The sequence below is a fragment of the Anguilla anguilla genome, chromosome 5 (assembly GCF_013347855.1).
Source record: "Anguilla anguilla isolate fAngAng1 chromosome 5, fAngAng1.pri, whole genome shotgun sequence".
NCBI classification, from domain to species: domain Eukaryota; kingdom Metazoa; phylum Chordata; class Actinopteri; order Anguilliformes; family Anguillidae; genus Anguilla; species Anguilla anguilla.
The window spans coordinates 65,152,796-65,178,188 of record NC_049205.1 but is presented as its reverse complement, the minus strand read 5'-3'; the positions used below and the strand labels follow the sequence as shown (position 1 = coordinate 65,178,188).

Sequence of the window (25,393 nt, the reverse complement as noted above, 5' to 3'; positions counted from 1 at the left end):
TCTCTTGGCTACCCAAATCTACCATATTCTACTTCTAAGAGTTAGATAATCAGAAATAGCAGTTCAAGTATAAAAAATAATTTAAATTTAATGAAAAAATATGTTTTTTGAAATGTATTTCTAAAAGTACATGTCACTGCTTGATGAAAACCCTGCAATGTAAGCTCAGGGTGTCTGTAGTACCCACACCAAATATCATGTCAAATTTTGTATAAAAATTACTTAAGAACTGCCAAGTGTTTTCCTCCGGCCAGTGCGTAAGCTGTCTGGAACGGAGTCACACAGAGAGAACTCTTACCTGTCGGACATATTAAACCCGACTGTAGGAGCCCTTTTTTGTACGTAGTCCCCCCATTTATGGGGAGCAAAGTAATTGGACAGATTGGCCTTATCTGAAATGAAGTTTGTATGACTTTTATTTTGGCATCCCCTATGACCTACGAGGAGCCCATATGTCTATATCAGGTGTGGTGTAGGGGTGAGAGGCAAAGAAGGCCAACAGTTTTTCAACCCTGTCATCCTGTGAATTTTGTCTTTATTTTTTGACGTTTAATAAACCTTCCTTATTTCATTTATCTCATCACACCTTGGAATATATTTTGCTTTTTGCTTATGGATTTATGGACATGCGTTGAGCTGAAGTTACCTACCCCAACCTCACGAGTGGCTTGGTTCAAAGGAACTTCAGTCTACAATCAGAAAGACAGCAGTGTTACTTCTGAATGCTTATGATCCAGCACTATTTCAGTGCATATCAGTGAACCAATCAACGCTTTCCCACAAATAATTAGTTTGTTTAGCAATTTATATTTCAGGGTATACATTGATAGTTATTCCAAATTTTCAGACAGCAAATAATTGCTCATAAATTGGCTGTATAAATTGTGATTTTTTTTTTTTGGTCAGTAGTAGCAGTATCTCTATATTAGCTTGTTAAGGCCAAATTCACATTAAAAAAAAAAAAAAAACGTTTTCAACGTACAAAAATTCCAAGTTACTCTTGTATATTTGCAACATACAATAAATACTGATTGTAACATACATACATATACACACACACACACATATATATATATAGCATACTTCATTATCCCCATGGGGACATTTCCCTAGCAGCATGTAACATTCACATTTACAAACAGACATTTATACCAAGAAACATACATACAATCATTCACACTACAGAGAGGCCATGTGGATAAATACACAAATTCAGATATAAATTTGACATATTGAGGCCTATTAAATCACTCTTGACTATCCACACATATGTTTGCCCCATTAATGTACTGTATGCTTGTACACACAGGGCCAAGTTATTTGACACAATTTAGGAAACACTGGCTAGCATTGCTTTGGAATACAGCCTGTTTAATTTGTGTGAGGTAAGATAGCCAATATTGTATCTTGTATAGTAACGTGGCATAAATATATGCTATTTGACACTCTGATGTGACACAAAATTTGAACGACCACATTGTCAGATGGTAAGTTTAAAAAACACACCATCTGACACACAAAAATTTTACAGATGCAAAAGCAGACTGACAGTACAGAAAGTGCATGATCTTTTTATCATTCGAGAAACATAAAAATGTATTTTTGCAGTGTACGTTTTTCTTTTGTTCTGTTCAAGCAGGATTAGTTTTTGCACAAATGTACAAACTAAAAGAACACTTACCTCGGATTTTTCTTCTGATACCTTGAAAAAAAAGAAATCACAACTAATGTACTTTTTTGGCAAAAACAGGCAATGAACAAAACATAGGAAATCAGCTTACATTACATTACATTACAGGCATTTAGCAGACGCTCTTATCCAGAGCGACTTACACAACTTAGCTTGAACCAAAAAGATGGAGATACACATTAAACACAGGCTAAAGTAAGGATCACAAAGGATTACAATGGAAACAAACTGATCAATCAGTTGGGTTTGTTGAAATTTGTTTAATCAATTTAACACTTCCCTACAGGAAAATGGTTTCAATCTCAATACTGGATTTCAAATATAACAATTGTGCCTTGAATCATAAGATTCCTTCTGCTATTGATCCATTTATTTTGAGATCAAACTGAACGAAAGTCTGAAGTGGTTTCCTTTCAACAAAGATAAAATGAAAAAAACTCATCCTACAATCAAAAAGACAAATTAGTAAAGCTAAAATACTAATAAACCCCTTATAACACCTTTATTATCCTGTCTCCCTAAAACATCTTTAGCAACCCGTTACCCTAAATCACTGTCACGGGCTGATTCCATGACGAGCCTGTAAGCCATGATAATCATTTTTATTAAAGATCACGCAACTCTGTTTTTCCAAAATGCCAGCTTATTTCACATAGGGGAAAAGTCATGTTTGTGTTAGGTATTCGTGTTGCAATGACTGTTCTGTCTGTCTGTTCTGATAATGTGATCATTTTTCTTGTATCAGATCAGGTCTAGCTGGTGCTAGTTTGTAATGTTTACTATTTATGTGGCAAATGACTAGCGTGTAAATGTTTCTGTTTAAATGTTTTGGTTGAATAACACATATCACCCCTATTTTCACTGACCGTTAAAACCATGCTAAACGTACTCACTTCCATGTCTCAGCTCCATGCACTGCCAAATGGAGCAACAGAACAAACCAACCTAATGTAGACGGGGGTGGATGGCATCTACCATTGCAGTCTCAGGTTACGGGGGGAATTTTTGCATTTATTTATAATTTGCGTGTAGATCATTTCAAGTGCCTTTATTCTCTTTTCTTATGTTATAGATTACTTATGAAATTGGTTTCATGTTTTCTGTATTGTTCATTTATTGTAGTTTGGCTGTTCTAAGCTAATTGATTTAATGCATGGTGGTTCATGCCAGGGGAGGAGCTACTTGTATAAAGAGAGTTCCTCCTGGCAGTCCTAACGATCCGTACAAACAACACGAGAATTCGACTAAATATTGTCTTAATCAATCAAACAAAGAAATTGAGCTGCTGTTTCTGGTACTATGCAATCTGATGATGAAGGTGGGGGGAGTTGGGAAAGTAGTAAGGGGAAAAACAGGAAAAGGAAAACTAAAACTACTCGTAATTCATCTCAGGAGTCAGACGGAGGGGGAGAGCAGGTAAAGATAATGAGAATGGACAGCAGCCAGTCAGAAGAGTTAAAGTGATCTTTAAACTGAAGGTAGGGCAGTCTGCTCGCTAGTGCATTGAAGGAAGAGCTGGCTGAAATTGTAAATGCAAGGATTCTGGCAGATGGAAAGCTGCTTGTTTACTGTAAGTCTGCTGCTCAGTTGGCCAAAGCTGTTTCTCTGGATGCGAAAGGGAAGAGGCAAGTGGAAGGATTTGTCCCAGGGAGTAGGGCTGGTATGAAAGGAGTGATCTATGGGGTCTTGCTTGAAATATCTATCATATACTATGGGGGCGACATAGCTCAGGAGGTAAGACCGATTGTCTGGCAGTCGGAGGGTTGCCGGTTCAAACCCCGCCCTGGGCGTGTCGAAGTGTCCTTGAGCAAGACACCTAACCCCTAACTGCTCTGGCGAATGAGAGGCATCAATTGTAAAGCGCTTTGGATAAAAGCACTATATAAATGCAGTCCATTTACCATTTACCATTTACCTCATCTATGGAGGAACTGGTCAGGGGCATTGATGGTGCGAAGGTTGCTGAGGCATTTTGAATAAGAGTTTTTCGGGATGGAACTAAACGTGAGTCAACTGTTGCAGTGTTAACTTTTCAGGAAGAGGCTCTTCCAGAGCGAGTGTTCCTAGGATGTTTGTCCTTTAAAGTTCATCCACATAGGAGGCCACCCTTGAGGTGTTTTAAGTGCCAGAGGTATGGCCATATTGCAGCTGCTTGCCGTGGAACTAGAAGGTGCAGTAAATGTAGGGGTGAGCATGAGATTTTTCATTGTAAGGAAAAGGAGATTAAGTGTGGTAGTTGTGGTGGAGGGCATACTGCTGGAAGTCGTGAGTGTGAGCAACACAAGCAGGAAATGAGGGTGCAGCAGTATAGGGAGATAAATAAAGGGGTGTCTTATGCTGAGGCTGTTAAAAAGGCTGCAAAATGGGGTGAGGCAGATGAGGTGAGAAGGAGAGAAGGGGAGGGCCCCTCTCAGGTAACCTGTGTAACAGAGGAGTCAGTGGTGGTAAGTAGGTTTAACTTCCTGGCTTTTATTGTTGAAGGGCGTGAGTGTGTGGTGGTAGAAGTATGGAGCTAATCAGGAAGATTCTCAGTGATAAATCCGTATAACCCTTGTAACCCAGTAAGTGTATAATTCGTCCAGGTGCGTAGAACTGCCGAAATCCGTCCTGCTAGAGTGGATAAGTATCTGCGTTCATTTACTAATTAGATACCGCGTTAGATTTTAAACTTTTCCCTGTGTGGAAACTGGTCTTTGTTTTTAGGTTGCGTTAGGTGTCTTTGGTTTTAGATTGCGTTAGGTGTCTTTGTTTTTACGTTGTTGGGCTTCACTTTGATTCTTAGAATTGATAGATTGCGATTATTGCACTATCACAAACTGTTAACCTCTGTAATCAGTGCGTTATTCGACTCAGCTTTTCAGCTGCTAATTAGGTACACTCGGAGAGACGCTTTATTAGCCCTGCTAACTCCCAGTTTAGGTAGTAAGTGTATAATTCGTCCAGGCGCGTAGAACTGCCGAAATCCGTCCTGCTAGAGTGGATAAGTATCTGCGTTTATTTACTAATTACATACCGCGTTAGATTTTAAACTTTTCCCTGTGTGGAAACTGGTCTTTGTTTTTAGGTTGCGTTAGGTGTCTTTGGTTTTAGATTGCGTTAGGTGTCTTTGTTTTTACGTTGTTGGGCTTCACTTTGATTCTTAGAATTGATAGATTGCGATTATTGCACTATCACAAACTGTTAACCTCTGTAATCAGTGCGTTATTCGACTCAGCTTTTCAGCTGCTAATTAGGTACACTCGGTACACTTTTAGTTTATGAGCCAGTTCCCCATTCCAGTCTGTGCTCTCCCCCTCAGAAGGCGCTTCCAGCGACGTGGCCCCCCTCGACAACGGAACCCCTCTAACCTCTGCTACCCCCCGCTGACCCCCTGTGAGAACTTCACGGTCACAGGGGGACTATGGAACTGCCAGTCTGCTACGCGCAAGGCAGACTTCATTTCCGCCTATGCCTCCCTCCAATCCCTGCAGTTCCTTGCCCTCACAGAGACCTGGATCACACCAGACAACTCTGCCACTCCTGCTGCCCTCTCATCCTCCTACTCCTTCTCCCACACCCCCCGGCGATCTGGCCGTGGTGGTGGTACTGGTCTACTGATCTCCCCCACCTGGAAATTCTCTGTTCTCCCCCTCCCTGACCTGTCCATATCCACTTTTGAATTCCATCCTGTCTCTATCACCTACCCTGCTAACCTTTATATTATTGTTATTTATCGCCCCCCGGGGCCCCTGGGAAGCTTCCTGGATGAGCTAGACACCCTGCTCAGCTCCTTCCCTGAGGACGGCACCCCGCTGATCCTCCTTGGAGATTTTAACATCCACCTAGAAGCCTCCCAGTCTGCTGCCTTCCTACCACTACTTCACTCCTTTGACCTCTCCCTACAACACTCTCCTCCAACCCACAAGGCAGGCAACCTCCTAGACCTGATCTTCCTGAGGACCTGCTCCAGCTCCAATCTTACGGTTACCCCCCTGCATACGTCTGACCATCATTTCATCTCCTTCTCCCTCCCCCTCTCTCCACATCCTCCCTCTCCCCCTCCCATCCCCACTGTCACTGTCCGCCGTAACCTCCGCTCCCTATCACCCTCTTCTCTTGCTCCCAGAGTGACTGCTTCCCTCCCCCCTCTTCAATCATTTTCCAAGCTCCCCACTAACTCTGCATCCTCCACCCTAACTTCATCTCTCTCCTCAGCACTCGACTCCCTATGCCCCTTCGTCCCTAGGCCAGCACGTTCATCCCCTCCCAGTCCATGGATGTCTGACATCCTACGCACCTCCAGGGCCACCCTCCGCGCTGCTGAGAGGAAGTGGGCCAAATCCAGGGACCCATCTGACCTCTCAGCCTATCAGTCTCTCCTGACAGAGTTCACTTCTTCTGTCACTGCCGCTAAGGCAAAATTCTACCAAACCAAAATTCATAACTCCATTTCTAACCCTCGTCAACTTTTCTCTATTTTCTCTTCTCTCCTCAGCGTGCCACCTCCTCCACCCCAGTCTTCCTTCACTGCAGATGACTTTGCAGCATTCTTTGACGAAAAGATTGCAGACATCCGCAGCTCCTTTGCCCCCTCTGCGTCCTCCGCCCCCTCTGCGTCCTCTGCCCCCTCTGCGTCCTCCGCCCCCTCTGCGTCCTCCGCCCCCTCCGCGTCCTCCGCCCCATTTCTCCACATTTTCTCTCCTCTCAGACACTGAAGTCTCCCAGCTTCTGCTCACCCACCGCCCTACCACCTGCGCCCTCGACCCTATCCCCTCATCTCTCCTTCAAGCAATCACACCAGACATCCTCCCTTTTGTCGCCTCCCTCGTGAACTCATCCCTATCTTCTGGATGTTTCCCCTCATCCTTCAAGAAGGCCCACATCACCCCGCTGCTGAAGAAACCCACACTAGATCCTTCAGTCATTCAGAACTACCGCCCGGTATCTCTCCTCCCTTTCCTATCCAAAACACTGGAACGTGCTGCATCTAACCAGCTCTCTGCTTTCTTCTCTGAGAACAACCTGCTTGATCCCCACCAGTCTGGCTTCAGGCCTGGCCACTTGACTGAGACTGCACTCCTCTCGGTCAGTGAGTCACTCCATGCCACACGAGCAGCCTCCCTCTCCTCTGTCCTGATTCTTCTAGACCTCTCCGCTGCATTTGACACGGTGGACCACTCTACCCTCCTGTCCTCCCTGGCAGCAACAGGGATCCGCGGCACAGTCCTTGACTGGATTGAGTCCTACCTCTCTGACCGCTCCTTCCAGGTTGCCTGGGCGGGTAAGGTATCACCACCCCGTCCCCTCACCACCGGAGTTCCCCAGGGCTCAGTCCTTGGTCCCCTTCTCTTCTCCATGTACACCAGATCCCTTGGCCCAGTAATATCTGCCCATGGCTTGTCCTATCATTCCTATGCCGACGACACGCAACTCTTTCTCTCCTTCTCCCCATCGGACACACAGGTCACTGCCCGCATCTCCGCTTGCCTGAGGGACATACAGAGCTGGATGGACAATCACCACCTGAAGCTCAACCCAGGAAAGACGGAGCTAATCTTTATTCCTGCTCTATCCTCTCACCTCCTCGACTTTTCCATTTCCTTAGGGGACACCGTAGTGACATCATCACCCTGCGCCAAGAATCTCGGAGTGATGATGGACAACAGGCTGTCCCTCTCCAACAACATTGCAGCAGTAACCCGGGCATGCAGATTTTTCCTATACAACATCCGCAGAATCCTCCCCTTTCTCACCACCTACTCAACCCAGCTCCTGGTCCAAGCAATGGTTCTATCCCGCCTGGACTACTGCAACTCTCTTCTGGCTGGACTACCAGCATCTGCCACCAGACCCCTGCAGCTCATTCAGAATGCTGCGGCTCGTCTGGTCTTCAACCGCCCCAGACACTCCCACGTAACTCCCCTGCTCACTACCCTCCACTGGCTGCCTGTTATAGCTCGCATCAAATTCAAAACATTGGTCCTAGCATACCAGGCAGTCAAGGGATCAGCCCCAGCATACCTTCACAAGATATTCAAACCCTACATGCCAGCCAGATCCCTCCGTTCTGCTACCTCAGGACGCCTAGCACCTCCCCCTCTTTGCACCTGCACTTCCAGAACACGTCTCCTGTCTGTTCTGGCCCCACGATGGTGGAATGACCTCCCTGTGGAGGTCAGAACAGCTGAGACTGTGAACAATTTCAAACGACAACTGAAGACCCACCTCTTCAGGCTGCACCTCTCTCCATCCCTCCCTTCCCCCCTGTAAATGACTAAACTTAGGGTTGTAACTAGGCAGCTGTTTCATAGGTTACTTAGTTGATGCGCCTGTCTTAACGACTACTTGTATTTTTATTTATTTTTATTTTTCCATAGATTGCGTTGTTGCCATTCTCGTTGTTAGTGCTAATCAGTTTAACCATCAGGGTCCAAGTTGAACTATGCGGTTGTTCCCTGTACTTGGACCGGTACTTCTCTCTAGGGGTTTCGTCATACTTGTTCCTGGTTATGGTTATACACTTTGTTGTACGTCGCTCTGGATAAGAGCGTCTGCCAAATGCCTGTAATGTAATGTAATGTAATGTTTCCAGTTAAGTATGGAGAAGTTAGATGGAATAATGGGTCAAGTGCAGCCCCCAGTGGTGTGGGCAGGAGATTTTAATGCACACAGTCCTTTATGAGGCAGCAAAAATAAAGATAGGAATGGTGTGTTAACAGAAGATCTTTTGGATAAATACTCGCTTGTGATGTTGAATGACGGAAGGCCGACAAGATTTCAGGTTGGTAATGGGAGTCTGTCATGTATAGATTTAACTTTTGCATCGGCTGAGTTAGTTAAGTGTAGGGATTGGGATCTTTTGGAGCGTTACACCATGGGGAGAGATCATTTTCTCATTTTAAGTCGGTTTGGTAGAATTTTGCAGGTGGAGAAGGAAAGCACTGTGAGAGGATTTAACTTTCAAAAAGCGAACGGGGGTAAATTTAGAGAACAACTATCGGCAGATTTGGGAGATGGTATGAGTGAGGGTAGTGTAGAAGAATGGAGTAAGTCCTTCTGTTCTGTAGTGAAAAGAGCGGCTGAAAAATCAATTCACGTCAAGGGGAACAGGAAAGAGAGGAAAATAGCGCCGTGGTGATGAGGCAGTGCATGCTGGTAACAGAGCGTATAGGCAGCTTAGAAAGAGTCCAGTTGAGAGCCATGCTATTGAATATAAGAGGCTGTGAGCAGAGGCTAGGAGGGTTATAAAAGGGGCTAAGAAAGAGAGCTGGCACAGGTTTTGTGGCACTATAGGTACAGAAACCACTGTTAAGCAAGTTTGGGGTATGATTCATCGAATGGCTGGGCTTAACAGGGGTCTGCCTATTCCTGTTATGGTAGAAGGAAATAAAGAAGGTGTAAGCAAAGGGAGAAGGCAGATCTATTAGGCAGGTTTTTCCAGAGAGTACATAGTACTGGTAATGTGGGCAGAGAGGGATAGCTGAGGAGGGGGAAAATGCTTGAGCAGGAAGGACATAAACTTCAAACGAATACTGATAATTTTCACAGCAGCCATACCACCACGCACTCTGCTCCTGCCAACTGGCTGAAGCTAAACAGCTGTGGGCTTGGTTAGTACTTGGATGGGAGACCACCAGGGAATACTGAGTTGCTGCTGGAAGTGGTGTTGGTGGGCCAGAGTAGGGGGTTCCCCGGTGTCCTGGCTAAAATACCAGATCTGGCTCACACAAAAACTTGCCACCTAATCATCTCCTGATTTAATTGGCTAAAGAAAATGTTCTCTCCCTTCAGTGGAGCTGCTCAGTGGCCAACAACAGAGGATTGTGGTTGTACTGCGCAGCTCCCAGGTGTGAATGTGTATGAGTGTGGGCATTCCTGCAAAAGAGCATCCATGCTCAGTGAACCTACCCTGGGCAAATAAAGGTTAAATAAAAAATAATAGGGATGGGATTAATTTATTCTTTTCTATGCAAGAGCTGAAGCGTGCAGTAAGGCAAGGGCATAATACCACCCCTGGAAGAGATGGTCTGGGATATGAGTTGTTTAAGCACATGGATGACTTTGCTTTGAGGGAGATGTTATGTTTGATTAATACAGTGTGGGAGGAGGGGCTAATTCCGGCTGAGTGGAAGCACGCAGTGGTTGTTCTGATTTTGAAACCTGGGAAGGAAGCCCACAGTCCTGGATCATACAGGCCTATTGCCCTTACAGCAGTTATTTGTAAGATAATGGAAAGAATGGCTACTGATCGGCTTGTGCATAGACTAGAGCAGAGAGGGCATTTTTCTCCATTTCAAAGCGGGTTTAGACTAGGTCGAGCAACAATGGACGCAATCCTGATGTTAGAGACATTAAGATAGCTCTAGTGGATAAGGAGGCGGTGATTGGTGTCTTCCTAGATATAGAGAGGGCTTATGATATGTTGTGGAAAGAGGGGTTGGTAATTAAGTTATATGATGCAGGGATTTGGGGCAGGATGTTGAATTGGATAAAAGATTTTTTGAGATCCCGTACTATTCAGGTAAAGGTGGGGGGGGAGTCTTTCTGACACTGTAAGTGCAGATAATGGGACCCCGCAGGGTAGTGTTATCAGTCCTGTCCTGTCTAATATAATGGTGAATGATATGTTTGATGAAGTGGGAGATGGCTTTGGAAGCTCTCTCTTTGCAGATGACGGAGCAATATGGAAGAGAGGCCACAATGTTGAATATTTGATGAGGCAGATGCAGGGATAAGGAGCAGGCTTGGGCTGATAAGTGGGGTTTTAGGTTGTCAGTATCAAAGACAAAATATGTGATCTTTGGCAGAAAGAAGGAAATAGATAGTCTGGGTATATGGAGAACCCACCGAAAAAGTGAAGGTTATTAGGTGTGTGGCTGGATTAAAAATTGACATATAGAGCACATGTGGAAAAAATGGTAAGTAAGTGTGAGAAGGTTGTAAATATTATGAGGTGCTTGACTGGCTGTTCCTGAGGGGCAGATAGAAATCTAATGCTGATAACCTTTACTAAACTGTATCTCTAAAACACCCTTACTAACCTGTCTCCCTAAAACACCCTTACTAACCGGTCTCCCTAAAACACCATCATCCTACCTGTCGCCCTAAAACACCCTTACTAACCTGTCTCCCTAAAACACCCTTACTAACCGGTCTCCCTAAAACACCATCATCCTACCTGTCACCCTAAAACACCCTTACTAACCTGTCTCCCTAAAACACCCTTACTAACCTGTCGCCCTAAAACACCCTTACTAACCTGTCTCCTTAAAACACCCTTACTAACCTGTCTCCCTAAAACACCCTTACTAACCTGTATCTCTAAAACACCCTTACTAACCTGTCTCCCTAAAACACCCTTACTAACCGGTCTCCCTAAAACACCATCATCCTACCTGTCGCCCTAAAACACCCTTACTAACCTGTCTCCCTAAAACACCCTTACTAACCGGTCTCCCTAAAACACCATCATCCTACCTGTCGCCCTAAAACACCCTTACTAACCTGTCTCCCTAAAACACCCTTACTAACCTGTCGCCCTAAAACACCCTTACTAACCTGTCTCCCTAAAACACCCTTACTAACCTGTCTCCCTAAAACACCCTTACTAACCTGTCTCCCTAAAACACCCTTACTAACCTGTCTCCCTAAAACACCCTTACTAACCTGTCTCCCTAAAACACCCTTACTAACCTGTCTCCCTAAAACACCCTTATTAACCTGTCTCCCTAAACACCCTTACTAACCTGTCTCCCTAAAGCACCCCTATTAACCTGGCTCCCTAAACACCCTTACTAACCTGTCTCCCTAAAACACCATCATCCTACCTGTCTCCCTAAAACACCCTTACTAACCTGTCTCCCTAAAACGCCCCTATTAACCTGTCTCCCTAAACACCCTTACTAACCTGTCTCTCTAAAACACCATCATCCTACCTGTCTCCCTAAAACACCCTTACTAACCTGTCTCCCAAAAACACCATCATCCTACCTGTCTCCCTAAAACACCCTTACTAACCTGTCTCCCTAAAACGCCCCTATTAACCTGTCTCCCTAAAACACCCTTACTAACCTGTCTCCCTAAAACACCTTTGCTAATTTGTCTCCTTATGACACCTTTGTCAGCACACCAATGTACTGTGCATGTGACCAGACATTATTACAGATTAATATGTTCTAACCTGTCTGAGCTAAACTGCCTGTCAGTTGTGATATTAATGTGTAGGACTCCCTGGGCCCCTGTGCTGAAGTTTGGGGGTTCACTACTCTGGATTAAAGGGGTTAAATGAAGCTGCACAGACATCAGGATAAACTCTGACCCTATTGGCCATCAGCACTCAGATGTGGCTCCTTCCTGTTTCTAGAGAAAATCTGTGTTTAATATTGACAGAGCTCAAAGCAATGTGACGGATACTTACAGTAACACAGAACAGCACAGACAACTGCAATGAGGGCGGCAACAACAGCGATACTGATGGCAACTGTTATCCATGTGATGGAAACTGTGGAGCGAGAAACAGAGACATTCAAAACCTGGTCAAAGAGCGGAACAGCAGCACTTCTAAAACTGCATCTGAGTCAGAGAGCAAATCAGTGCATTAACAAAATCCTGTTTAAATAATAATTTTAAATACTTCCTTACACAATTCACTGTGTGAAAAAGGGGGGACTCTAGAGCCAAGACTCCAGTGTATAGCTATGTGTGGCACAGAGACTCCAGTGTGTAACTGTGTGTGGCACAGAGACTCCAGTGTGTAACTGTGTGTAGCACAGAGACTCCAGTGTGTAGCTGTGTGTAGCACAGAGACTCCAGTGTGTAGCACAGAGACTCCAGTGTGTAGCTGTGTGTAGCACAAAGACTCCAGTGCATAGCTGTGTGTAGCTGTGTGTAGCACAGAGACTCCAGTGTGTAGCTGTGTGTAGCACAGAGACTCCAGTGTGTAGCTGTGGGTAGCACAGAGACTCCAGTGTGTAGCTGTGGGTAGCACAGAGACTCCAGTGTGTAGCACAAAGACTCCAGTGCATAGCTGTGTGTAGCAGTGTGTAGCACAGAGACTCCAGTGTGTAGCAGTGTGTAGCACAGAGACTCCAGTGTGTAGCTGTGTGTAGCACAGAGACTCCAGTGTGTAGCTGTGTGCAGCACAGAGACTCCAGTGTGTAGCTGTGTGTAGCACAGAGACTCCAGTGTGTAGCTGTGTGTAGCACAGAGACTCCAGTGTGTAGCTGTGTGTAGCAGAGACTCCAGTGTGTAGCTGTGGGCAGACAGGGATTATGGGAATTCTTACCGGCAGGAGCTGTGATTGGTCCACCAGGAGCAGATCCAAGGACACATGGTAAAATAAACACAAGAAATCCATAATTAGCTGTGCAGAAAATATTTAAATGCTGACAGTCTCCATTGGGGGTCCCAAAACTATGGCCCTTTCTACCATTAACGTAATACAATAAAAATATATCAGATTAAATAATCAGGTTGACACTGGTAGACACATGTTGAGTGTGGATCTGAAAGAGAGCTGGAGAGAGAGAGCTGGTGAGATGTAATACAGAAACAGATGGAACAGTCTGTGTTCCCTGAACTGCCTACTGCATGTGTCCCCTCTTGGCTGTGCTTTCTGGCTAATACGTATGCTTATTTGTATTAATACTGGTGCTGATGTACCAATTCATCACCAGTAACTGTTCCTCCAATCCAAAATGAAGTTTTAGCCGTACTGTGTCTTTCATGTCTTCTCATTACCCCTCAGTAGCTGATAGCTCAATTACTTAGCTATATGCAGTTAATTAACTACAGGCACCAGCACTGGCCAGTCAGTCAGTGAAAATCTCATAAATCACATTCCAGTGAATTTCATCCTGTGTCCAGAGGAGGGGCAAAAATTTGCACATGTGCGTCTGATGGATATTTGGGAAGCCCTGGTGACAGTAATGTGCTGCATTTCATTACCATGCTGTTTATTTAATACTACTTCACCCACAGACACACCTACGGCCAATGGTACGGTACCTGCAGCACAGACACACCTGCACTCTACAAAATATTTCACTGCTTCTATTCAAAAACATTAGGCAGCAAATTGCATTGAGTTTTTTCAGTCAATTCTGCCACATAACATGGACAGCCAATCACTCCACTCCAGAGACTCCAGTGTGTAGCAGTGTGTAGCACAGAGACTCCAGTGTGTAGCAGTGTGTAGCACAGGGAGTCCAGTGTGTAGCTGTGTGTAGCACAGAGACTCCAGTGTGTAGCAGTGTGTAGCACAGGCAGTCCAGTGTGTAGCTGTGTGTAGCACAGAGACTCCAGTGTGTAGCAGTGTGTAGCACAGAGACTCCAGTGTGTAGCTGTGTGTAGCACAGAGAATCCAGTGTGTAGCAGTGTGTAGCACAGACACTCCAGTGTGTAGCAGTGTGTAGCACAGAGACTCCAGTGTGTAGCAGTGTGTAGCACAGAGACTCCAGTGTGTAGCTGTGTGTAGCACAGAGACTCCAGTGTGTAGCTGTGGGTAGCACAGAGACTCCAGTGTGTAGCTGTGGGTAGCACAGAGACTCCAGTGTGTAGCACAGAGACTCCAGTGCATAGCTGTGTGTAGCAGTGTGTAGCACAGAGACTCCAGTGTGTAGCAGTGTGTAGCACAGAGACTCCAGTGTGTAGCTGTGTGTAGCACAGAGACTCCAGTGTGTAGCTGTGTGCAGCACAGAGACTCCAGTGTGTAGCTGTGTGTAGCACAGAGACTCCAGTGTGTAGCTGTGTGTAGCACAGAGACTCCAGTGTGTAGCTGTGTGTAGCAGAGACTCCAGTGTGTAGCTGTGGGCAGACAGGGATTATGGGAATTCTTACCGGCAGGAGCTGTGATTGGTCCACCAGGAGCAGATCCAAGGACACATGGTAAAATAAACACAAGAAATCCATAATTAGCTGTGCAGAAAATATTTAAATGCTGACAGTCTCCATTGGGGGTCCCAAAACTATGGCCCTTTCTACCATTAACGTAATACAATAAAAATATATCAGATTAAATAATCAGGTTGACACTGGTAGACACATGTTGAGTGTGGATCTGAAAGAGAGCTGGAGAGAGAGAGCTGGTGAGATGTAATACAGAAACAGATGGAACAGTCTGTGTTCCCTGAACTGCCTACTGCATGTGTCCCCTCTTGGCTGTGCTTTCTGGCTAATACGTATGCTTATTTGTATTAATACTGGTGCTGATGTACCAATTCATCACCAGTAACTGTTCCTCCAATCCAAAATGAAGTTTTAGCCGTACTGTGTCTTTCATGTCTTCTCATTACCCCTCAGTAGCTGATAGCTCAATTACTTAGCTATATGCAGTTAATTAACTACAGGCACCAGCACTGGCCAGTCAGTCAGTGAAAATCTCATAAATCACATTCCAGTGAATTTCATCCTGTGTCCAGAGGAGGGGCAAAAATTTGCACATGTGCGTCTGATGGATATTTGGGAAGCCCTGGTGACAGTAATGTGCTGCATTTCATTACCATGCTGTTTATTTAATACTACTGCACCCACAGACACACCTACGGCCAATGGTACGGTACCTGCAGCACAGACACACCTGCACTCTACAAAATATTTCACTGCTTCTATTCAAAAACATTAGGCAGCAAATTGCATTGAGTTTTTTCAGTCAATTCTGCCACATAACATGGACAGCCAATCACTCCACTCCAGAGACTCCAGTGTGTAGCAGTGTGTAGCACAGAGACTCCAGTGTGTAGCAGTGTGTAGCACAGGGAGTCCAGTGTGTAGCTGTGTGTAGCACAGAGACTCCAGTGTGTAGCAGTGTGTAGCACAGGCAGTCCAGTGTGTAGCTGTGTGTAGCACAGAGACTCCAGTGTGTAGCAGTGTGTAGCACAGAGACTCCAGTGTGTAGCTGTGTGTAGCACAGAGACTCCAGTGTGTAGCAGTGTGTAGCACAGACACTCCAGTGTGTAGCTGTGTTTAGCACAGAGACTCCAGTGTGTAGCAGTGTGTAGCACAGAGACTCCAGTGTGTAGCTGTGTGTAGCACAGAGACTCCAGTGTGTAGCTGTGTGTAGCACAGAGACTCCAGTGTGTAGCAGTGTGTAGCACAGAGTCTCCAGTGTGTAGCACAGAGACTCCAGTGTGTAGCTGTGTGTAGCACAGAGACTCCAGTGTGTAGTTGTGTGTAGCACAGAGACTCCAGTGTGTAGCTGTGTGTAGCACAGAGACTCCAGTGTGTAGCTGTGGGTAGACAGGGATTATGGGAATTCTTACAGACAGGATCTGTGATTGGTCCACCAGGAGCAGGTCCAAGGACACATGGTAAAATAAACACAAGAAATCCATAATTAGCTGTGCAGAAAATATTTAAATGCTGACAGTCTCCATTGGGGGTCCCAAAACTATGGCCCTTTCTACCATTAACGTAATACAATAAAAATATATCAGATGAAATAATCAGGTTGACACTGGTAGACACATGTTGAGTGTGGATCTGAAAGACAGCTGGAGAGAGAGTTGGTGAGATGTAATATAGAAACAGAAATACATATATATATATAGAAATACTACTGCGCCCACAGACACACCTACAGCCTATGGTACGGTACCTGCAGCACAGACACACCTGCACTCTACAAAATATTTCACTGCTTCTATTCAAAAACATTAGGCAGCAAATTGCATTGAGTTTTTACAGTCATTTCTGCCACATAACATGGACAGCCAATCACTCTGCAGGAATAGGCCTGCTCAAAGACAAACAACATGGACAGCCAATCACAATGCAGGAATATGGCCACATAGCAGCGTACACATTGTTGATTGATGGTAGACACATAACACTTCTACAGAATCAGCAGAGTAAGTAAGAGGCCAAGATGAGCCAGTCTCAGAGCAAAAGCCACTGTAAACTGAGAATAGAAAGGTCACATGACTATTAAAACAGCCTCTTCCTCAGTAATGGTGTGTTGGGTCCATATCAAATGGTGAGTTCAGCGCAAGCTTCTGAGGGAGAGGAGTAATGAAAGAAAAACACCCGTACCGACGGATCTGTCCTGATACTGAATATAACTGAAACATTATTTAACCACAGAGGTGAAGAATCTCTCACAGGAGAGACCTGGTCCTTTATTTCAGTACAGAGCATGGAGGCCGCCTCATCATGGAGGTTTCTAGGGTACAGAAGTGCAATGCTGCCATGTAGCTAGTTATTGTTTAATCTTGTTATTAGGAGAACTTATTCTTCTGAAATAAACTCATTTCATTATTCAGGAGCACAAATAAAAAATAATAAAATCGCTCCTTCCCAAAATACACAAAAATAAACAAGACACTTTCCTATTTTAGAGACTCTCTCATCATTAAGAACTAGAGTACACAGGTAAGGAAAGATGTGAGCAGGTGTGAATGAGGTGCAGTAAGCTCACCTGTGCAGTGGGCCCCCACAGTGATTGAGGCCGTCTCATTACTGACTGAGTTCTTTGCCTCACAGGTGTATGTACCGCTCCTCTCCACAGGCAAAAGCAGATGCAGATGTGGAGCACTTTCCACAGGGGAGCTGCCGTAGCTCTCCTTCTCACCCTCTCTGTACCAGGACAGGGTCGCTCTTGTCCCTTTGTCCACAGTGCACAGCAGAGTGCAGCGGTATTCATTACGAGTGACATTGACATGGGGTTTTGATACAGGAACTGTGCAGAGAGAAGAGTGAGATGAGAGTGAGATAGAGAATACAGTATTCAAACACCTTATTAATGCACAATAATTATGAGTTAAATGTGTGTCTGAATGATAAGCTCTTGGCAATAAGCATAGGGCCACAGCATAAAAAATCAAATTGAGCAAGGTTTCCATTTGGTATTGTGATAAAGTTAATCAAATATAAAAGTGAACTGAACAGATAAAATACACAGATAAACATAATTTAAATTTTGCCCAATGTGATCGGCAGCCTGCATTACTAAGATAATGACACCATCCCTCCAACTGAGGAAAATAAATGACATCATCAGTAAGCCACCTCATTATGACATCACTCCTCCAAAAGAAGAGCAGTGTGTCTGTAGCAGCTAGTTTCAGCACAGCAGAACTGAAAATAATACATAACTGCAAGCGGCGATTGGGTGGTTCAAGCCCTGCTGTTTTTAAATTAGATTTCTATTTAAATTAAATGGAAGTGAATGAAGTCCATTGGCATGTATTTTATCACTCATGACCTACACAATTTCTTATTGTATTTAATGGCCAAGTTATAAAAACGCATGAGAGTGGTGAATAGCCCAACAGTAAGCTGGTGGGGAAAACTCAGACACAGATCACAGATTTGTATATGGCTCAGATCCAGAGGAAAAGCACAAAGAATTGTGGAGGATGTCTCAGTTTGTGCAGCTCCCCTCGGGTATGCTCTATAGGATGCCACAAGCCACTAAGAATCTTTATAAGAGGTCTTTAGCACCGAATGCAGTAAGCACTCTGAACTCCTAGACTTGTACATATGTAATACAATGTACTGTACAGTTGCCTTTTGTGAGTCCTTCTCCACATGTGTGGATAATACAGTTTCTCTAATCTAAACCAAAACATACCTTAGCAAAAAAACAATTTTGTATATTATGCAAATTATTATTATTTTTAAAAAACCCTTCCGGCTTGAACCATAAAATATTTAACAGAAAATCCAATATGACAAATAAAATGTGACCTATACTGCCCAGATACACCATGTGATTCATCTGGACCGATCATATGCAAGTGGAGAATACTTTAATGGAAAAGTTATTTGTATCTAGAGAGAAAGAACATTTCTCTCTGATTAATTCTTTATATAAAGGGGACCTACAACGGGTCCCTCTGGTAAGAAGCGGAAATGAAACATTTCGCAAATAGTCTAAATCAATCACGTGTTATTATTCATCTTAAAACCATAAACACGGTATTAATCCTATCCGCAGGGGTAAGAACATTCATGTGTTGCTCTGTCACTTACCGTTGTCCTCTAGGCACAGCGGTTAAAAGTATTTCCAGGCACATATGCAAAGGGAGAGATGATAATATTGTAACCCGAATATTTGGAAGAGGCTGTTCTCCAAGTCTCGGTCGAGGCGAAGGTGTAATGAACTGGGCTACAATGAGTATCGTCAGGTATAACATTTAATGGAAGTAGCCAACATGGCAGGAGCAGTAGCACAGCAGCATGTTACCAGCACAATCCTCCTTCCCCAAACTAACCATACCAAGATGTGTTCCCTAATTAAGGTCCCGGGGGGAACACAAGAGGGGGAACTTAAATATTTAATGAAGACTGAATACAATATGCGTATAAATGGAAATGTATAAACTTAAGAGTTCAATGTAAATAGTTCAGTATTACCAGTTACAAAAATGACAATTGTTAAGATTTAAATAATACACATGGCTGATACAAATAAAGGTTACAGTCTTCCCCTGGTACAAAAAGAAACGTCCTCGTTTCCAGAACAATCAGGACTAGTGCCAAACATATAACAAAGCTACAGAAGAACAGTGCAAGAAGTGCTACCTCAAGATAAGTAGGACAAAAAAATAATATATATATATAGGCAGTAGGCATCAGACCTACTACTCAGTTAACCAATTACTTATTAGATCAGTAAGTAGTAAAATGAAACCTGACAAAAGTGCAAGTATGAACATTTGAATAATGAGAAGGCATGTATGAGAGATGTATGAGTGTGAACATACAATGTATATGCATGTGAGAGTGAGAACTGTTTTTAATACATATCAACAGCCATAAACAGCAGGCTATGTAATGAAGTCTCTGAACCTGGAGGGCTTCTGTACCGTGCGACCACTGCGAGTAACTCTGGATGGAGTAGCTGGTACAGGGGAAGGGGGCCTGGCAGGACCAGGGAGTCCAAAAGACAGGGAAGGCCTGGGCTGTGGACCAGGGGTGGGCACAGTCAATGGCTGGGCAAGGGCCTGACATGGCTGTGCAGTCCCAGCAGCAGGGGCAGGCTGCTTTACAGGCCTTTTAGGCACATAAGGTGGGGAAGGAAGGTGAAAGGGCAGTGCTCCTGACAATGCAGTGAGGGGAGCTGAGCAAGGGGCCGTAACACTGGTAAGACCAGGAGGTACAGGGGAGGGAGACCTGGCTGGTAAGGCCAACGATGAGCCTCTATAAGACTTGAGGCGGTTGTGGTGTACTACCCACTTCCTGGACTCTGTATTCCTTGGGTCTGAGATCTCATAGGTGACCCCTGGCTGGCCGTCCTTGTCCATCCGTCTCAGAATCTTGTATGGTCCTTTCCATCTGGGAGCAAGCTTATTCTGCTTTTGAGCTGGATCATCCAAGAGCACCAAATCACCTTCTTTGTGTGGGTGAAACACTATTTTCTTGTCGTACTGGTTCTTCTGGTGAAGTTTAGCTGCTGTGGACTGTTCAGCAGCCTCCTTGAAAGCATGTGATAAACGTGCAGTTAGGTCACAGGCATATGCTGCTGGCGTGCCTGGTGTAGAAGTAGTTACAGCAGGATCCCAATTTAGGAGGATGCCTACCGGTAAATGTGGCTCTCTTCCATGAGCGAGAAAGAAAGGGGAAAATCCAGTACTGGAGTGGATGCTAGTGTTATAGGCTAATTCCACTTGAGGCAAGTATTTGTCCCATTCACCCCCACTCTGATACATATACTTAGCAAGTTGGTCTTTCAATGTCCTGTTCAGCCTTTCAACCATACCATCACATTGTGCGTGGTACGGAGAGGTGCGCGTTCTCAATTCCAAGTAAGATACACAATTCTTTGATCAGGTCTGACTCAAACTGTCTACCTTGGTCAGTGTGGATTGACTCTGGAATACCGTGTTGCCTGATGTAATCTTCAAAAATGCACTGTGCAACTGTGGTGGCTCGCTGATCTCTCAGGGGGTAAAGATTGACATAACGAGTAAAATAGTCCATCAGAACCAAAACATACCTATGTCCTTGCGAAGTAATGGGTAGCTCGGTGAGATCCGCAGCAATTTTCTGGAACGGCCTGTCTGCATGAATGGACTGTAATGGGGCTCTCTCATGAGGAGTTGGAGAACTGCGTGACTGACAAGGTAAGCATTCTGAACAGAATTTGTAAATGTCACGGGACATATAAGGCCAATAACAAATTTTCCTGGCTCTAAGCAAAGTGCGCTCTGCACTTAAATGTCCACTAAATTTTCCTCCGTGCAGGCATTTCAGAGCTGTGGGAATGAGCACTTCAGGCAGGACCACTTGGTAAGTATGCGGGGTGCGGGGAGAGTGCTTAACTCCATGACACATTATTCCATTTTTAATTGTCAGTTTAGGGAATTCATGCCAGAGTTTCCTTAAGGTGGCAGGCGAATGTTTGAGTTTGCCAAGAGGTGGCCTACGATTACCTTCCTCTTTCCAGGACATGACTGTGCTGATACAGGAATCAGCCTGTTGCTGGGCTCGGAGTTCTGTCAGATCAATGGATAATGTAGGCATGGTATCAGGAACATTGGCAGAGTCATTGTTCTGGTTTTCAACAGGAGAGGGCGCTATCTCCGGAAATGAACTGGACATTACACACTGAACTGCTTTTGTTTGTGTCGCAGGAGAGTCCGGTAGTCTGGACAGGGAATCTGCGTTAGCATGTTGCTTTCCTTCTCTGTGAATGATGGTAAAGTCATAAACATCCAGTTCAAGTATCCAGCGTGCTCTTCTGCCTGTTGGATCATTGTCAACAGGGGCATTCTTTAGACTCAGAAGAGGCTTGTGATCAGTGACAATCTTGAATGGGGTTCCACACAGAAAATGTTTAAAATGTCGTACTGACCATACCACGGCCCAAAGCTCACGGTCATAAGTGGACCATTTTCACTCTGAAGGAGTGAGGGTGTGACTTGCGTAGGCTATAACACGCTCTTTCTTGTCCTGTATCTGGGCAAGCACTGAGCCTATGCAATTTTGTGAAGCATCAGTGTATAACAAGAAGGGCTGCGTGAAATCAGGATGAGCCACAATTGGAGGACTGGTGAGGGCATGCTTTAGTGATTGAAAAGCATCCTCACAGTCACCAGACCAACTGAACACAGCACCTTTTTGTGTGAGAGCATGAAGGGGTGCAGCAAGAACAGAAAAATTACTTACAAATCTCCTGTAATAGGAGCACAACCCCACAAAGGCTCTCACTTCAGTGGTGGTCCTGGGAATAGGCCAATTTCTGACCTTATCAAGATTCTTTGCGTCTGGCTGCAGACCTTGACCGGATATTACATGTCCCAGGAAAGACACTTGGTTTTGGGCAAGATGACATTTGCTGGCTTTCAACTTGAGACCGGCTGAACGGAAGCGGCTGAAAACTTCCTCAAGGCTTTTGATATGCTCAGTGAAGGTCCGACTAAACACCAGCACATCATCCAGATAAATTAGACATTCTTTCCAATGGAGCCCACGGAGCACAAGCTCCATGAGTCGTTGGAATGTGGGCGGGGCATTCGTGAGACCCATAGGCATTACTTTGAAGTGGTACAGTGCACTTCCCGTGTTGAATGCAGTTCTCTCCTTATCCTGTGTGTCTAGTTCGACTTGCCAATAGCCACTGGATAAGTCCATGGTACTGAACCAACAAGCGCCTGACAAGCTATCCAAAGCATCTGCTGGATGTGGCAAGGGGTATGCATCTTTGACAGTGACTGCATTTAACTTCCTAAAATCTATGCAAAATCTGTAGCTGCCATCTTTCTTTTTAACCAAAACGACAGGGGAAGACCAAGGGCTACAACTTTCTTCAATGAGGTCTTGAGAAAGGAGCTGTTGAACTTGCTTGTCTATTTCTGCTCGCATGTGGGGTGATGTTCTGTACGCTCTTTGTCTGATTGGCTGAGCATCTCCCGTATGGATGCTATGCTTGATAACATCCGTGCGGCCATAATCTTGGGCATGAGCACTGAATACGTCAGAATATTTCAGAATCAACATCTTCAGCTGTTCTTGCTGTACACTGTCTAGTACTAACTGACTGAGGTCTACACTGGGCAATGGCTGGGGCTCGATCTGAGTCTGCCGTTCAGCTACAGTATTGCCCACTATGGAGAACTCCTCACCTTTTTGTTTGACTAAAGAGTGAAACTCTCCTAGTCTAGTGTCCCTTGGCACATAAGTCGTCATTTGTGGGATTCATGACACGAATACAGGTTACACCTTTCTTGACAGGAGTCATGGTACGTGCTACGCAGAGACCTGGTACAGATTGGGCTTCAGGCTCTAGAAGACCAGTGTAATTGCATGTCAGCTCTGGCTCACATGTAGTGGGCTGAAGTTTTGCCAAAATGTTCATTTGTGACATGGCAGGGACAACTATGGGAGCCAGTGTCACAGCACCGCACTTGAGAGGGGCCATTTGCTGGTAGCTTAAGAGAGGAGCAGTCCAGTCATACAATTTCAAGTGGTTCTCTCTCAGGTCAATTACAGCATGATGTTTGCAGAGAAAATCCCATCCAAGGATGACTGACTGAATAGCATTCCTAACTACTTGGACATTCTGGGTGAAAAGCTCTTCACCTAGTCGAATGGTAATAGGGAGCATACCCAGAGTGTCAAGATGTTCACCAGCCACTGATTTTGCAGGGAGGTAGGACTTTTGAATGGGTTTTGTCTTCAGAGAGGGAATTGACATTCTCAAGGTTTCACTAATCAATGAAATGTCTGAGCCTGTGTCTACAAGAGCGTGGACTGCAGTACTCTCAACAATTGCAAATACATAGGATGTTACCCGTTCAGTTTGTTGTTGGGGCCTGTTCTCTGGAGCAGCAGACACTTGGCCCTCAGTACCTGCTACCATGCGTTTCCCTGATGGTTGACGTCCTCGTCGACGAAGCTGACGTGATGACGATAGTCCCTTGGCAGAGGTGGTGGGCTGTGTGATCTGCTGGGCGCCAACGTGCTGGAGTGCCGCGGCTCGTGACGATGATCGCGATGATGGTCGGGAGGACTGATGTGTCGTCTGTGGTCTGGGCTCCGATGTCTGTAGTGGCTGTAGTCATGGCCATCATGCCGACGTGGAGAAGATGAGGGTGAAGGAGAGTAGCGTTGTCTCCTGTGGTCAGGCGAGGGGTTGTAGCTGGAGTAGGAAGCATGCGAGGAGCTATACTGCTGTGACCGAGGAGTGTGCGCATACCTCTCTGGAGAAGAGCGGGGAGACGGGCGGTGCCTGTCTCTACCACGCTGCAAATTGGACCAATCAGGTGAGTAATGTCTTTGTCTGTAGAAATCATCACGATAACTGCGTGAAGCAGGATCGCGCTGTTGCCGTAAGTGATTCACATCAAGTCTGAGAGCTTTAAGATCAGCTGATAGCTGCTGAACTATTGTCATAAGTTCTGAGGGTTGGCCTGAATTAGACATAGTCTTTGTGGACACCATCGCTGACAGTTGCTGCACTTGGGTTGGGGAAGTGGATGTGCTCAGTGTAGGAGCTGTCATGTGGCTGGCATTGTATGGGGGAGCAATGGGGGTCTAGCATTGACAAACGTTTGGAAATGCAGCAAAAATTCTTTCCTTCCAAAGACATCATTTAGTTTTACGCACTGCTCATAATTTTTGTGGGTGGCTGGCGGCAAAGATAGCCTGTATGCTAATGCGTCTCCGCTTAGCCTGGTTGGGAGAATGGTGGCTAAATCTTGCCGTTGCACGTCCGTACAGGCATTTACTGCAAGCTCTAACCTAGCTTTCCACAGAGAAAAACTTTCTTTATCCTTACCGTCCCCGTGAAAACACGGAGGGAGTTCAACTTTGTAATGAATTACTCTCGTAGTTTTGCTGCCAGAAAGCGCGTTTTCAGAATGTTGCACTGTGGTACCGAGTTCCGCTTCGCTATCGTAGTCTAGCTCGCTCAATAACGGGACATTCGAGGCTTCCATTATGGAATCTGTTAACATGCTTTTGAACTGTCCCAACTTAGAATGAAGCGAGTGATAACGGTGTCCTTTTAAACTCCAATATCCATCGGTTTACTGAAGGTTTTATAAAGTCCACTCACCACTCTTAGCTTCGTGGCTAATTGAAAAAGACGCCATCTTAGTTCACTGCCTTGGCTGTAAGACTTGCCAAAAAAATGTTGAACGTTAAAAAAAAAAAACCCGCTGCCACCAGTCCGTAACCCGAATATTTGGAAGAGGCTGTTCTCCAAGTCTCGGTCGAGGCGAAGGTGTAATGAACTGGGCTACAATGAGTATCGTCAGGTATAACATTTAATGGAAGTAGCCAACATGGCAGGAGCAGTAGCACAGCAGCATGTTACCAGCACAATCCTCCTTCCCCAAAACTAACCATACCAAGATGTGTTCCCTAATTAAGGTCCCGGGGGGAACACAAGAGGGGGAACTTAAATATTTAATGAAGACTGAATACAATATGCGTATAAATGGAAATGTATAGACTTAAGAGTTCAATGTAAATAGTTCAGTATTACTAGTTACAAAAATGACAATTGTTAAGATTTAAATAATACACATGGCTGATACAAATAAAGGTTACAATATATTAGAACAGTTATGAACACAAATTAAAGACAGCATATAATCACATTACAGTAGAGAAATCATGTCTGTTTCATTTTACAAAGTGAAACTAGTGAAACAAATATACATACATTTAGCCTTATAATTATACAGAGTATCCTTTTCAGATAGCTGTAATATAAATTTACTTCAGAATGTTGTTCCTAAAGTGTGAAACTCTCCTTCCCGATAACAGAGTTAAAGATCT

The 25,393-nt window shown here is 44.8% G+C and overlaps 2 protein-coding genes across 6 annotated transcripts in view; one reads left to right on the top strand and one right to left on the bottom strand.

The window, feature by feature from the left end:
- Window positions 1–25,393, top strand: part of LOC118227655 (T-lymphocyte surface antigen Ly-9-like) — a 168,526-nt gene that overhangs the window by 44,140 nt on the left and 98,993 nt on the right. The window lies entirely within an intron of this gene.
- Window positions 1–25,393, bottom strand: part of LOC118227659 (T-lymphocyte surface antigen Ly-9-like) — a 33,952-nt gene that overhangs the window by 5,064 nt on the left and 3,495 nt on the right. The window contains exons 3-9 of one of the 3 annotated variants that reach the window (XM_035418401.1): window positions 18,638–18,646; window positions 17,082–17,342; window positions 15,928–15,936; window positions 14,507–14,515; window positions 12,087–12,170; window positions 1,682–1,702; window positions 483–689 (exon numbers count right to left, since the gene is read on the bottom strand). In XM_035418401.1, the coding sequence (XP_035274292.1) occupies window positions 685–689; window positions 1,682–1,702; window positions 12,087–12,170; window positions 14,507–14,515; window positions 15,928–15,936; window positions 17,082–17,342; window positions 18,638–18,646 (398 nt within the window). In that variant the 3' untranslated portion in view covers window positions 483–684. Of the gene's footprint in view, window positions 1–482; window positions 690–1,681; window positions 1,703–12,086; window positions 12,171–14,506; window positions 14,516–15,927; window positions 15,937–16,001; window positions 16,827–17,081; window positions 17,343–18,637; window positions 18,647–25,393 lie in introns of those variants that run through there. The other 2 variants (XM_035418403.1, XM_035418402.1) reach the window with 2 other exon arrangements.